Source organism: Mucor velutinosus, assembly GCF_035048745.1.
Source record: "Mucor velutinosus strain NIH1002 chromosome Unknown tig00001542, whole genome shotgun sequence".
Classification (NCBI taxonomy): Eukaryota; Fungi; Mucoromycota; class Mucoromycetes; order Mucorales; family Mucoraceae; genus Mucor; species Mucor velutinosus.
Window position 1 is genome coordinate 1,026,282 of NW_027041924.1, and position 14,664 is coordinate 1,040,945.

The 14,664-nt window shown below is 43.8% G+C and overlaps 5 protein-coding genes across 5 annotated transcripts; 2 read left to right on the top strand and 3 right to left on the bottom strand.

Moving 5' to 3' along the window:
• Positions 1–653: 653 nt before the first annotated feature.
• ATC70_005020 (uncharacterized protein) lies at positions 654–1,846 on the bottom strand (the record flags this gene model as incomplete). The annotated part of the gene is made up of 4 exons (XM_064824319.1): positions 654–1,068; positions 1,124–1,367; positions 1,445–1,560; positions 1,614–1,846. 4 exons carry the CDS (start codon positions 1,844–1,846, stop codon positions 654–656), a joined length of 1,008 nt encoding a protein of 335 aa, XP_064677255.1.
• A 723-nt stretch (positions 1,847–2,569) lies between these two features.
• ATC70_005021 (uncharacterized protein) lies at positions 2,570–3,232 on the top strand (the record flags this gene model as incomplete). Its single annotated transcript, XM_064824320.1, has 4 exons — positions 2,570–2,605; positions 2,662–2,708; positions 2,761–2,844; positions 2,902–3,232. The coding sequence occupies 4 exons, from the start codon at positions 2,570–2,572 to the stop codon at positions 3,230–3,232; spliced, it is 498 nt and encodes a 165-aa protein (XP_064677256.1).
• A 29-nt stretch (positions 3,233–3,261) lies between these two features.
• On the bottom strand, positions 3,262–5,312 carry ATC70_005022 (uncharacterized protein; the record flags this gene model as incomplete). Its single annotated transcript, XM_064824321.1, has 7 exons — positions 3,262–3,396; positions 3,451–3,634; positions 3,689–4,179; positions 4,235–4,727; positions 4,784–4,870; positions 4,922–5,183; positions 5,246–5,312. The coding sequence occupies 7 exons, from the start codon at positions 5,310–5,312 to the stop codon at positions 3,262–3,264; spliced, it is 1,719 nt and encodes a 572-aa protein (XP_064677257.1).
• Positions 5,313–5,514: 202 nt separating this feature from the next.
• On the top strand, positions 5,515–7,203 carry RPE1 (RIBULOSE-phosphate 3-epimerase; the record flags this gene model as incomplete). Its single annotated transcript, XM_064824322.1, has 2 exons — positions 5,515–5,557; positions 5,609–7,203. 2 exons carry the CDS (start codon positions 5,515–5,517, stop codon positions 7,201–7,203), a joined length of 1,638 nt encoding a protein of 545 aa, XP_064677258.1.
• Positions 7,204–7,313: 110 nt separating this feature from the next.
• Positions 7,314–14,566, bottom strand: ATC70_005024 (uncharacterized protein; the record flags this gene model as incomplete). The annotated part of the gene is made up of 4 exons (XM_064824323.1): positions 7,314–7,471; positions 7,534–9,878; positions 9,945–14,307; positions 14,377–14,566. The coding sequence occupies 4 exons, from the start codon at positions 14,564–14,566 to the stop codon at positions 7,314–7,316; spliced, it is 7,056 nt and encodes a 2,351-aa protein (XP_064677259.1).
• Positions 14,567–14,664: the final 98 nt, after the last annotated feature.

The following is a 14,664-nucleotide window of genomic DNA, read 5'->3' on the forward strand; positions in this document are numbered from 1 at the left end:
TGCTCAGTCGTACTTTAAGTATATTTTCACGCGCATAAGGCTTAGTACATACCGAAAACTCCCCTGAAAGCAAGGTGCTCTCTTATCTGATCCTATCAATCGAAATTAAGTTTACGGTTACAGTTGTGGCGGTAATGATTCAAGTCAATGTCGCCACATTTTGTGATACTTTCTTTATCCACGGTATTTGTACCCTGATTCTGCAAATACCTGTCGTCCTTGTATCAACTTTTCATTGTGTTCTTTTATGCATATCTGTATTTGTGTGTGTGATGTTGTACATTACAACATTTGGCATCTAATTTGCAAATAGTCTGTGCCATGAAGGGCGAAGGATTTTGACAAGCAGTAGCGGCAGTAAGCAGCATCAGTCAATACTATACTACGTTTGTAGTTATTAATGCAGTTGTGCACATACGTTTTGTATTTATATGAATGTATTATTTATGCCATTTATATAACGTTGTTTGAGCAAAAAAAAACTCTCCTGCCCTACCCCTGGATTCTCCTGAAGATCATTATGGGAATTAATTGTTTGAATTTATTTATGTAGCAAAGTGAAGGAAAAGAAAAGAATAGTGAAATAGGTATCTACAACTTGTGAAAGAAAAATAATGACAGAATTAAGAACGGTGGATATACAAGTGAAATGTTTAATGCTGTCGAGGTTGCTGTTGCTTCTGCTTTTGCTTTTGTAGCTCTTTCTGCTGTCTCTGTTGTTGCTTCAACTGTTGTTGTTTCCAGTTACCGACTCTTTCTCGAATCCTTCTTTTCAAATTAAATTGTCTGTGTAAAATAATCCTCATATCGTCTTTTCGATCCGTTAATCGCACTAGATTTGACTCTAAAAAGCGTCTCAATTCGACCAATTCCGTATCTGATTTACCGCCTACATATGCCTCAATGGGTATTAAGTTGCTGAGGTTGAGAGATGCTGCATGAGGGGTATTGTCGACTAGAAAGGTCTTGCTCAAATCACGCCCGAGCGCACAAAGATCTTTTATATACAATACTTCTTTGGTAGAAGCAGATCTCATTCTTATACATGAGTTTCGGGTCAACATGTGTCTATACAATGAACATGAGAGACTGATCATTGATCCAACATCTACATCCTACTTACGTTATCAGCTTGTTCTCAGGATCCAGGCAATCACGAGCCATCCTCGCATAGTCCTCTCTACCAGCTGTCCATACAACCACTTCAAATGAACTTGCAGCCCAAGTCAAGAAGTCTATCACTCCCGGTCGTAGTCTACCCGCTAATAAGCAGCTGTATCCGTCTTTTGCATAAACCACATAATCCACTTCGCCATTGTTGATTGTATCACGATAGGTGTGTAGTAATGTTTCGTCCAAATCCAGCACTATAATTTGATGCCTGCCCTTTAGTTTTTCTGAAAAAAGATTTTTTTTTTTTTTGTTGTAGAAAAATGCAACTTACCTAATGTAGGCTTATAATCGTCTTTTTTCGGTGGTAAATGAGGCTTCATTCCTTTCAATCTAGCATGCATCGAGGGCCAGCGAGCCATCAAAGCATCTAACGTTGAGCATTCAAAGCTATTTCGACGATGGGTTAGATATGAAACTGGGGTCAGTCCATGATAACTTACTCGTCCAATTGCTCCAACAACACATCTACTTTAAATGCAGTATCTAGTTCGAACGAATCGTCGTCAAATGTGTCTCTGGAACGAGATATAGTGAGCAGAGGCGGATCTTTGACGAGTACAGCTTCATTGTGGTCATTAGTTTCCGTCAAAGCTGCTATCCTTCTCTTTTGCTTGTTCTCTTTTTCATCTGATGTTGGCTTCAAATTTGCTTGTTGATACCGAGTTAAAACCATGATGAAAAAGTGGCGAAAGAGTACTGAACCAAATAATGAAACTAACAATGAAATTGTTTAAAGGGGTGATATGTATATCTAAAAGAAAAAAATTAATAAGAGAAAGAAGAGTGGAAGAGCAAAAAAAAAGAAAAAAACAGGAGGAAATATGCCGCTTGAACCATGTTATACACAACCCTCCCAATTCCAGAATAATGATTGAATAAAATACACCACATGAAGTATTTCTGTGAAAGGCTGTACAAAATGGATCATCATCTACGTACGCCGTTTTGAGATTTTGTAACATGCTGTTAAGAAATTCTGGTATTTGTAGGAATCGGTGTGAATGTTTACCATCTATTACTAATTGTGCGTTATTATGTACTATGCACAAATAAACCCCATTTTCCAACACTCTTCTATTGCAATCCGCTATTTAACATTGCATAAGCGTATCCTGTTGTCATGGTAAAGAGGTTGAATGTTCACTTCATGTTGCCATCTTGGTATCATTGCTCATTCAAGTGCCATACCCTCAACATTGCTCCCAATGACGTCGAGCAAGACTTCCTTTTACGGTTTCTAAACCATACACACACATATAACTGTGTACTCAATGACCCATTCAAAGCATCTTTTTACTACTGCACAAATAAAAAAAATAAAAAAAAAAAGTTTTTCTATACAAAGCTATTCACTTTCGCCCTTGGTTTCCAATATTAAACTCAATAGATAAAATCAATGGGGTGCTGTGGAAGTAAAGAAGACCGTGATGAAGTATGTATTCAACCATTACTTTTCCGGGAGTTTTTATTCACTGTTTTGCCACCCAGGATGATGTGAATGCACCTTTATTAAACGATGATATCGTTGGAGACAAGTAAGCACAGCCTACAGATGTCCATTTGATGGACCACTCACCCTCTATGTAGCCGTATGAACTACCAGACTTACGAGACTATCGATGTACAAAAGGAACAAGAGTTTTGGAATAATATCATTGATCGAACAACACAGTAAGCAGTACTACCTAGGAGTAACACTCTATACAGTTACTGATCTCTCTGCTCTAGGAATTTGATTGACATTTCAAGCGCACAAACAGATCCTCTGCAGGATACAGATGTACAAGAACGTGAAAGCAAATACAGACATCTCTTAGAACAAATCAAGCCCAAAATCCAACAACAGTCTACATTAGCCATCGATACCAGTATTAACAACACCGTTGATATATTAGCCAATGCAAAGCCCAATGGTGGAATGACTGATGGTGAAGTAGATTGGTTGTATCAAACGATGGATGAGATTCAGGATGCTCTGCAACACATTGATATTCAACCTGTGGGAGACATGGTTGTTCATTTGACAATGACAGACAACTCATCAATAAGTGCATATTAAGTACAATGTTTATTAGCGATTACATATAATTATAACTTGAATAAATCGACACGCACTTGGTTATTCACATCGGTGGTAGGATAAAGTACAACACGAGCATAGCTTCCTGCTGCTAAACTCTTGCATAAATGGCCGGGATTTATACATACGACATCATCTATGTTCTAAATTCAGGTATATCAGTATTCGTATCAGACACTGTAGAACCAAACAATTACCTTGACAAAGTATTTGAACTGTGATGGGAGAATCAAAATGTCAGGCAGCCATGATACTTGGATATTGACTAGCTGACTGGCGTCTATACTGTCGCCTAGTGCATGAGGAAACAGGGGATAGTATGTGTGTTGCTGTAAAACATGTCGAACCAGTCTCGAGAAACGATCTGTATGCTCTGGTGATCTACATCACAGCTCAGTACAGTGTACCATAAGCACTCGAACAATGATAACTTACTTTGAAATTTCTTCTTTGGCCAATCTGAACAAAATGTCAATGTTACTGGCTGAGATGTTGTGTCCATTGATGCTGATCTGTGCAGGATTGCTCAACTGGTGCAAACGGCCATGTCGAATCGTGTTTCCAAGTGGTGGTTGAGGATATAGAGGAAAGGATTGAATCATGTCGTCAGCATGAGGCATAAGCAACACATGCGAATGCTGGCTCTTTTCTAAAAATTGTTCTAATCTTTTGGCGATTTGATTGTGGAACACATCTTCTGGCAGAGATTCGATTTTACCGCTTGCCACTCTGGGGTGATTTGCTGAAATGAAGGGCCCCATCAACAAAATCACATTGGGCTGGTCCTGCTCGCATTTGTTTAGTAGATCCTCTAATGGCTGGTATGATAAATCGTCGTCTAATGTGTAAGGTCCACTTGCTACAATCATCTCTACGGGCTTTCTATCAGTGAGAATGTCGGATTCAATGCTGTTTGGCATAGGAGGCTATCAAGTATGTCAGTAAACACACAGACCAAGATGGTATTATGTAATTGCTTACCAAGAGGAATTGGTCTACATGAAATACATCGCCACGGATGTTGGTTCCAAAGACACCCACAATCTGTCCAGGAAACAGCGTATAATCACTGACTTTGGCCAAGTTGAGTCTGACTCGCTTACCCATGCCCACATCTCTAGAGAGCTGGAGCAACACAGACTGATCATTCAATCGACCCTCAGAAGCATCCGAGCAGATGCGACCGTACGCATAAATAGGGTCCTGACTTGCACGAGCAGGGTTTGCAAATGCCTCAATGTTGTGATATTCCCTGATCAAACTGCCAATGTAGTCGATATGCTCATCCATCATATCTGCCTTTTCTCTAGTCTTTTCATACATGAATCGATAGGGTTTGATGGGGTCTTGTAAGTGATTGAACATGGTGGGTTTGTCCTCTGTGTAGTCGCCGCGACGGGGAAGGTGAGGGTTGTACTGTCCATCCATGACATGTGCTGATTTTCTAGTCAAGAACTGGCTGGAAACTTGTGATCTATCAAGAGGCATTATATTAGTCTTGAGTATCATGCCTTCCTGCTGGAAACTTACAATTGTGTGTCATTCAACGAGGCAGATGGAGTCATTGGCATGACCTTGGCGGGCCTGGCATGAGAGCTGCTAAACATGTTGGACATGCTACATACAAGTCAGTAAATAGGCTCCAGTTTTGCTTTGGTAGCAGCTTACAAACTCTCTACCGAGTCTTCTTGACTATCCGTGTTGATGCCGTAATCTGATAGATTCATACGGGGTTTCTTGGTAACAACAGCTCCCCTTGATGTCTTTTGCTTTTTGAGCTGTCTGTCAAACTCTCTTTGGAGCGAGTTCTTCAGATGTTTGACGTAGGGAAGAGATGGCTTCAAAGCACATCCCGTTGTCAAAGCGAATGCCTCCCATTTGTTTCGCAATACCTCTGGTGTAATGGTGTAAATGGTGCACAGGGACGATACTAATGAAAGAGACAGCTGGTGAGCCTTGATACATTAATGTCGCAACAACTTGCCAACTTACATTCAGTTGCCACTTCCTGGTCGTCTCTGCTGTTTCCAAGTGAAAACAAGGGCTTGATATCACTCATTTTTGTGCGGTTGAATGTGAAAGAAAGAGTCAAAAAGTCAATCGCGTGCTTCAAAGCATTCCAAATCTAATAAAGTCGCGCGCGCTCAACCCCTTTGGACAATCAGTGGCTAAACGTTATGACTCGTTTGCCTTGTCCTGCAAAAGAAAGAAAATGTCAATAACAAATTTTGCTTTCTTCTTAACTAACAACCCACAACACCATGGCAGACTCACAATACGAACCCTCAGAAATTGATCCTCAAGGTAAGCAATCAATCACTTGTTAGATGGCGAGTACTCACTCAAGCGAACCAGATCAAGCTTGGGACGACTGGTCCAACGATGAAGAAGAGCAAGAGGACTCCCAATGTCTGTTCTGCCCCCAGGTCTTCCCTCAGCCCTTAGAGACATTCAAGCACATCAAAGAAGCCCATGGGTTTGATTTCCAATCTGTTCGACAATCCCTCCAACTCGATTTCTACAAATGCATTCGTATGATCAACTATATCCGTCAACAAGTCAAAGCAAATCCCGAGTTCAACAGCGTCCAGTTCAACGGCACAGAAGCCTTCTTCAACGACGATGCTTTCTTGCAGCCTGTAATGGAAGAGGACGCTCTTCTGTTTGCATTTGACGAGCTTGATCTCAACGAGAATGATGGTCCTGCTGCACCCGAGAACACAGCGTTTCCTCCTTTGCCTGCCATCGACCTCTCTCAAATCCAGACCAGCACTGAGCTCGAACGACAATTGCTCAAATTACTGCAAGCAACTCAAGAAAACAACAGCAACTTGGAAGGCCAGTTTGAGGAATACAAAAACATGGTGAAAAAGACATTCTTTGAGCCTCTGGCCAACGAAGGCAGTGCTGCTGATGCCAACAAGAAGTCGGTTGCTCTCGTGGATGAAGGCAATTACTATTACAATGGTTATGCTCACAACGATATTCACGAGCAGATGCTCAAGGACACAGCACGTACAGAGGCATACCGTGATTTTGTATACGAAAACAAGGATGTGTTCAAGGGCAAGGTTGTCCTGGATGTTGGTTGTGGTACTGGTATTTTATCCATGTTTGCTGCCAGAGCAGGTGCCAAGCAAGTTTTCTCTGTGGACAACTCTGCCATCATTGAGAAGGCCAAGCTCAATATCAAGGAAAATGAGCTCGATCACATCATTACGTGCGTGCGTGGTAAAGTAGAGGAAATCGAGTTGCCTGTGTCCCAGGTCGACATCATTATTTCAGAGTGGATGGGCTACTTTTTATTGTTTGAAGCCATGTTGGATTCCGTGCTGGTAGCTCGTGATCGTTGGTTAGCGCCCAACGGTATCATGGCACCCAGCCAAACCCGCATCTTGATGGCTGCTCTCGACGACAAGGACCTCAAAGACGATCGCAACAACTTTTGGAATGATGTGTACGGATTCAAAATGACCGCCATGAAGGAGCCCGTTGTCAATGAAGCCGTTGTGGATTTCTTCAATGCCAACAGTGTTGTGTCTGATATTGTCACACTGAAAGACTTGCCTTTGCAGACTATCACTATCAAGCAGTTGGATTTTGTCAGCAAGTTTGAAGTGCAAATAAAGCGTGATGGTGTGGTTACTGCTTTTGGCGGTTGGTTTGATACCTGGTTTACAAGAGATGGACATGCTATTCCTGCAGACAGAGAGGCACAAAAGGTGGAAGGCGAGGTCTTTATGACAACAGGTCCATTTGGACAAGACACACATTGGAAGCAAACTTCATTTATTCTCGAGACACCCATTCCAGTCAAGGCAGGCGACAAGATCCAAGGCGTCTTCACATGTCACAAGGGAACTGACAATCCCAGAGAGTTAGAATGTGAAATCGAGTACTTTGTGGATGGCCAATCCAAGGTGCAAAATTTCTTTTTGGGCTCGTCATAATAGACAGATACTAGTAAATAAATAAAAAGCATGTGTTGTAGTATACTTGGAGAATAGCTTTATTGAAAATTGATAATATGGCAAGATTTGGTTGAAAAAATGAATGAAATTTAAGCAAAGGCATCTTCAATGTCTGCTTCAGTAGAGGCTTCCACTTCACTACTAAAGTTCATAAAGTGAGCAGCACGGTGAGATTCATGGTAAAACTCCTTTGGTACATCCAAAACGAGTCTATAGTTGAGATTAGCACTGAATTGAGCACCCATAACTAGTGATTAAAAAGAATAGATGAGTACAATGCACACTTTAAAACGATCCAAAAGTACTTACAGTTGTAATTCCAAATGTCAGAGGGAACCATGAAATAACCCAGGAAACGGTCAGACAAGAGAACTTGCACCTTTTCACCGTGTGTGGGCAAGTAACCTTGAGGTTGACTTCCAGGGTCAACGTTGGTTTTGCCCCACTCGAAACCAGCAGGAGACAGCTTGTAGGCAGTAAGAGAGCAGGAACCAGGGGTGAAGGAACAGGTTAAGACAACTGTCTTTTCACCATCCCATGTCTTGTTGTTGACCAACAATTTGGCATGTGTAGTGACATCTTGAGGAGAGATGTTCATCAACTCTTGTGGTTGTGTGTGGATCCAACCCAAGGGCTCCAGATCATTCAAATACTCATGCTCAGGGAGCGTGTTGGGCAGATGGACTGTCTGATGGGTACCCCATTGAGGAGGAATGACAACACAGCGGATTTCCTTGACATTGGGAGCATCAGGAGGACTGACACCGTACATGAAACCAGCAATTTGAGTACGCAAGTCAGAGATGGTGATGAATCGCTTCAAGACGTTCTTGGGCATGACATAGGTGTAAGTATCTTCCTTGATATCGTCCGAGTTGACATAGATGTGGTTGGTTCTCAAGTACAGATTGGTAGCAGAGATGGCACGAATACGCCATTCCGTCTTGCTAGAGAAGGTGGCTTGTTCGTAGTTACTAGTAGTGGTAACAACCATCTCATCACCATGAATGTTGTGTGTCTTGGTGGTCACTGCAGTCAATTGGGATTGCTCCTTGGTTTGCTTTTCGATCTCGGCAATTTGTTGACGTTGAAGAGAGGGTGCCTGGATCTCCATACCCAAAATGATGTCTCTGATTTCAGATTGTGTGAGAGAGGCGACGTTGACATTGTTCTTCTTGCCGTAATCAGCTAAAATCAAATCCTTCAGTTGCACTTCGACCTTGGCCCATTCTTCGTCAGACAAGGTGGGCCAGATGTGATGAGGCTCTGTGATGGTGCTTCTGTCGGGACGCAGAATCATCTTGGTTTTGTCCGTGTTGACATGGAGAGCACGCAAGATGAGCACCAAACGAGAGAAGGCAGTGTAGGATGAGAATGTCTTGAGCCAGTCATCGTACAAGTTGAACAAGACCATTTGAGGCTCAGTGGCTCTCAGAATTAAATCACCAAACTTCTCCACCTTGAGACATGCTTGGAAAGGCAGTTGCAGCTCTGAACCCTTGATGACAATGTTGGGGAAATCGAGCAAGTGGACTTCAAGAGGATCCAACATACCCTTTCTAGTGACAATGATTTGCTTAGGCTGTTCTTCTACAGGCAAGGAACGAATCAAGGCAGCAACTTCTTCTGCAGTCTTCCACTTGGCCAATTGACCCAAACGCTTCTGGCCAGCCCATACGGATGTATGAATGATCTTCAAGAAGAGTTGACCAGTACGAGGGTTGAAGATGAAAATAGCACCGTTGATGGGTTTGGTGGTCAAGTTACCTTCAAAGGTCTTGTGGATAGTGACACGATAGACGTTGGTATCATCGACAAACCAGATGATCTGGTTACTGAACAGCTCACCATAGTTGGTAGAGGACAGGTAGGGTTCAGTAGGTTCAGATGAATACAGTTGAAGAGCCTTACGAATACGTTCGCGCAGGACATACAGGGCAGGATTAGCCTTCATGACCTTACCCATAGCCTGTTGCACCAAAGGCTTCATACCAGGAATCCAGTTACCATAGGCAGAGTACATGTTGTAAGCGAGATCGACACCGACCATCAGACCAGTAGGCGAGGGATAGATACTCATGTTGTCTGTAGTGTAATCCAAAAATTTGGCACGCGTATATCTCTCAATATCATGCGAATCGAAATCACCCCATCTCAATTGGATATCGAGCCAGTACTTGGTGGTGGTAGGGCCCTCCATGACATCTTTGGGATCGTTCAGGAGCGAGGGACGAGACACAGGCCACTTGTAAGCAGCAAACAAGAGAATATCAGAGGCAGACGAGTTCATCTTGTAGGACTTTCTGGGATGGATCGTCTCCTTTTGCACAGTTTCAATCTGGAGAGCCTCCAATTCACGATCAAAGACTTGGGCAAAATCCATGGTCAAGGCTTCGTGGATCTTTTGCCACAAATGGGCACGGAAGATCTGGATGAGAGAAATCTTGAGCGTAGGAATCTTACCGTGCATAAAGATACCGGTCAAATCAAGCTGCACTTGGAAACCGACATAGACGTTGGCACGATTGATGGTAGGACTCCACCAGAGAGTGAAACGACGATTGGGGATTTGGTTCAAACCGGATCGCTGAGCGTTCGTAAGCTTCTTGGAGGCCATGGATTGTTCGAAACCACTGCTCTTTTCCCAGAAAAGACTATAGAATACATAAGCATTAGTTACAAGCCTTTTTTTTTAAACTATCCCTATCATGCTACTTTACCCTTCCCAAGACGTGTGGCCAGTGCCCTTAAACAGCGTGTGCTCCAAAATACCTTCAACACCACCCAAAGCTTGGATCATATCGGTACGGTAGTTGTTCAAGTTCCAGAGTTTACCATCATGGCGTTGATGAGTCCACCAGAAGGGGTTGTTCTTGAGCACTTGATATTGCTTAAAGTCAGTACGCACACGCCAGCCCTTGTCATAAGCAAGCGTATGGCGATCCTTTTGGAACAGTGTGTTGATACGAGGAATACCACGGTCCCACGAGTCTTCTAAATCTTCCAAGGTCAAACGTCTGTTCTGGGCATTGGCTTCTTGACGCTTCAATGCGTATTCAGCCCACACACGCTTGGAATCCACAAATTCAGATTCCCAAGATTGGATGTAACGATACAAGTTGGGGATCAAAGTGTCTTCATCATGGCTCATACCAGAGCGGAAATGAGTGATGCCAGTGTCTGTTTGCTTCGACCAACGCAGATCAGACTGAGGGATCAAGACGTGACCCATAGAGAGCATACCAAGACCACCGAGTTCTTTGGGTGTCATAAACACAACAGGAGGGAAACGAGAAGGCATCTTGGAGTTGAGACCAATCTTGACACGCGTTTGAATCTTGTTTTCACACTTGACGAGCAAATCCAGCAACTCACGCGTGTGCACAACAGCCTCACGGTAGTAGGTCATCAAGCCGATCAAAGCCGTGTTCCACTTGTTGGCAATCTTACTGAAGGTGGTACTACCAGAAGCCATCAGGATTTGACGAATACGGTTGTGGAACTTGTCCATGGATTCCTGGTCTACACGCAAATAGGCTTGAGCGGTTCTCTCCTTGGTCTGTTCGTTCACCAAGTTCCAGACACCGTCCTTGAGCGTAAACTCTTCATTCATGCTTCTGATCTTGGGCAGGATACGGATCTCAAAGCCGCTCATGGAGAAGAGCAAGTTCGGGTTGTCCTTGGAGTAGACGCTGACAAAGCTGTTCTCCCATTCAATGGTGGTCAGTGAGCGAGGAAGACGATTCTTGATGTCCCAGAAAGCAGCACGGCCCAAGTTGACATCATGCTTCATCAAACGCATACGGCAATCACGAGGCCAGCACTTTTTGTTGTTGTAGCCCACAATGTTCTCAAAGTTGGGATCAGGATGTTCAGTCAAATAGCGCTGGATCAGATCACGCGCTTCATCCGCAGTGAAGCGGAAGAAGATGTGAATGCGGTCAATGTAGCGAGAGTACAAACGGATGGGATGGCGAGTCTCTGTATCCACATCACGGTATTGCAAGAAATCGTTGGGCAGTTGAGGAGGACCAGCCATTTCACTAGCGCGATGAAGACCCAGCACTAACAGATCCAGAACGAGACCGTAGTACTGGAAGATGAAGGAAGCAAACTGAAGACCACGAATTAGACCAAAGGCATTGACGTGATTCATATCCTTGTAGTTGAGCACAACGTTGTTCTTTGCAGTGGCATAATCAGCCAAATTGTGATCCAGAATAAGACGCAACAGACGACCCAGCAAGGTGAGATCAATCTTTTCATACACACGGCTAAAGGTGGTCTCCATCATCACATTACATTGGCCTTCGGTGGTGTCCCAGACATCAGTCAGGTTGTTGATACCTTGACACCACTTGTAGACGAGCAATGGTGGAGGCTCAGAATCAGAGGGTTTGATCCAGGCAGGGAAGAGATGACGCTTGTCAGCCTCATACCACAAGTACTGATCGAGGTAGGCATCCGTAATCTTTTCAAGAGGCTCAATGTCGTAGACAGGAATCAAGTGAGAGTAGAGATCCATAAACTCGATGCCAACTTCCTTGAAAGCACGTTGAGTCAATAAGAGACGTTTGATACGAGAAAGAGCTTCATGGGGGTTGTCGTACGCTTGTTCAATCAGACCGAGTTCCTCTCTCTGACTCTGGTTTAGACGGCCTTGGACAGAGTAGGCTTCACGGAGACGTTCAAGAGCAAGAATAAGCAACTTGGTATCATGCTTGTAGGAAAGAGGAGGGAAAGGAATGGGGGAGAACTTTCTGCTTTCGAGCCAGTGGACAGTGGAGGTGTAGATGGCAACAGCCTCTTCAGCAGTAATGTAAGGACCGTCCTTGAGGTAGTTGTGTTGGCGCTCTTGTTCAGCCTTGAGCCAAAGACGAGTCAAACGACCCAAGTTCTTGCGACAGATGGTCTTATCGACAGTAGCACCTCTTCGAATACGCTCACGATTATAGTGAGCAACACTGGTCCACCAGTCTGCCTTGGCCTTGATATAACGCAAAATCATGTTTTCAATAGGAGCAGGCATACCAGGCACCTTCCATGGAATGTTGGCCTTCCAAGCTCTCCAGGCTTCAGACAAATGCTGAAGAATAGTACGCGATTTGTTACCCTTGATACCCTCGGGCATAGCATCCATAATATCGTGGAGAACAGCAGCTCTCAGCTCCAAATCATAGTGAGAATCCACACGTTGCTTGGTGACAGTCTTGGCGATACCCTTGGAGTGTCTACCCTCGAATTGACGAGCAAGCAAGTTACCCAACCAACGCTCAAGCAAAGGCACGATACCACGCATGAAGAAGAGCCACACTCTCCATCCAGGAGCCCAGATACCTACACCTGGACCTTTACCAACAGGGCCCGTATTGAAACGGTAGTAGATCAAGTGCTTCAAATCCTTACACATACGAATTTGACGCATCAAACGGTACTTGTAACGATACATACCGGTCAATTGACCCACATGAGAAAAGATGTACTGCAAACCGTCAGCCAATTGGAAGGCATCCACATTACCAAGACGATATTGTACATGAGAATCGACAATCAGCTTAGTCAAGCGCAAGATTTCTCTGCACAAGTGGAAAGCGTTACCGAAACGAGACTTCTTTCTTTCTTTGGTGGTCAAGGTCTTGACAGGCTTCAAGTTGAAATTGTAATCAAGATGGAGGTAGTTGAGGTTCTTTCTGTGGATCAACAGATTCAACATGTTGTAGCCTTGGCGACACACTTGAAGACCTGCTTCAACCCAATCAATCTGAGTGGTTTGGAAAAACTTGGTGGACTTGAGGCTGCGGAAGAGGTACTTTTTGTTCAGTGCCTTGGGAGGACGTTGGTGGAGAGCATTCAGGACATAGCACTTGAGTAACTTTTGGTACGAGACACGGACCTTGACAGGTTGGCCAGCGGGACAGTGTTCAAGGTACCAGCTCTTGACCAAAGGTACATCTTGGGCACGACGGGTGCGACCAGATCGCTTGTCGAAAGGATGAGGAGCCCAATAGAGAGTAATGGCACTGGAAGTGTTGTCTGTGTAAAGTTCAGTTTCATCCAAGAAGGGGACAACATGGCCGGGCAAAGTGAATTCAGTGTCCTCGTCATTGTCGCCAAAGATCTCGTCTTCGTGTTCCTTGCTGGCAGCATCTACATTGCGTGAAGAGATGGGGTTGATGATGGGATCAAAGTAAAAGGCAGGGAGATCAGGATCCTCGGTACGAATAAAAACGACAGAAGGATAGTGATACCAAGAGACCTTGACACTACGGGGAAGAGAGTTGTACAAGAAGGGGAATGCAATTTTGTATTCGGTACGCACAGGCTGGCGAATGATGATCTTGTTGATGTCGTTAAACTCGTTCCAGTCATCGTCAGCAGTGTCCATATCACGGTACAAGGGTTCAAACTTGGGACCACCTGGAATGGCCATGCTCAATGCCTTGGCAGTGAAGAATGAGTTGAGATCAAACAGATAAAAATAGTTCTTGTCGTTGAGATCAGACAGCAATTGATTAGCAACACGGTACAAGGTGGACATGATGGGCAAATCAAGACGCCATTTGCGGTAAGTGGAGCCATTGACGTATTTGGTGTCCATCAAAGGCTTGTTGTCGTAAAACCAATCGTAAATAGCTTCATCTTCATCTTCATCCAATTCCATCTGAATTGCTTCCAAAGGCTCCACGTCCATGATATTGTCGCCGTAATCAAGAGGAGGCTCTTCGTCATCAAATGGAGGGAAACGCATACGCTTAAAGTGTCTTCTGTCACGCTTTTCTCTACGCATCATGATCCATTGAGAGCCCCATTGAGCAATGTACACAGGTTCAATGACCCAAGGGATTTCATTGACAAAGGTAATAGCACCTGTGATATGGTACAAGACGTTGACTTCTCTGACTTGTTCCCAAGGCATGGGCATGTTTTCCAATAATTTGAGAACAGCATGAGGTACATATTTGAGAGCACCCAAATAGATACGCTTGTCATGTCTAAACTTCTTTGCTGTCATATCACCATGATCTTTGATGATTTTGCGAAGATGCTCAGGAGGCATATCAGCTTTCTCGTGTTCAATGAAGCCTAATGTGCCCTTGTTAGTCTACATGTTTTCGTGGCGCAGTTCTAGCAATCGTGATATATACTACGTACCAAATTTTCTCTTTTCACCATAGCGCTTGTTCTGTAATTGTTGCCATTTTCTAGCCTTCTCCTTGAGTTTGTCTTGTTGGGATTTTTCTGTTTGAGGGTTGGATTCATAAGCGTATTGATTGTATTGATTTGAATAAGCTGATGGTGCTCCACCAACAGGGATAGGAACTCCCGAGTCGTTATTTGCCATTATCTACATGAAAATGTTAGTGTTTCTGAGCCATGGACGTGAACATGCATTTCTTGTGACATATTCTTCATTTACCTAAACAATACTATTTAAAGAAA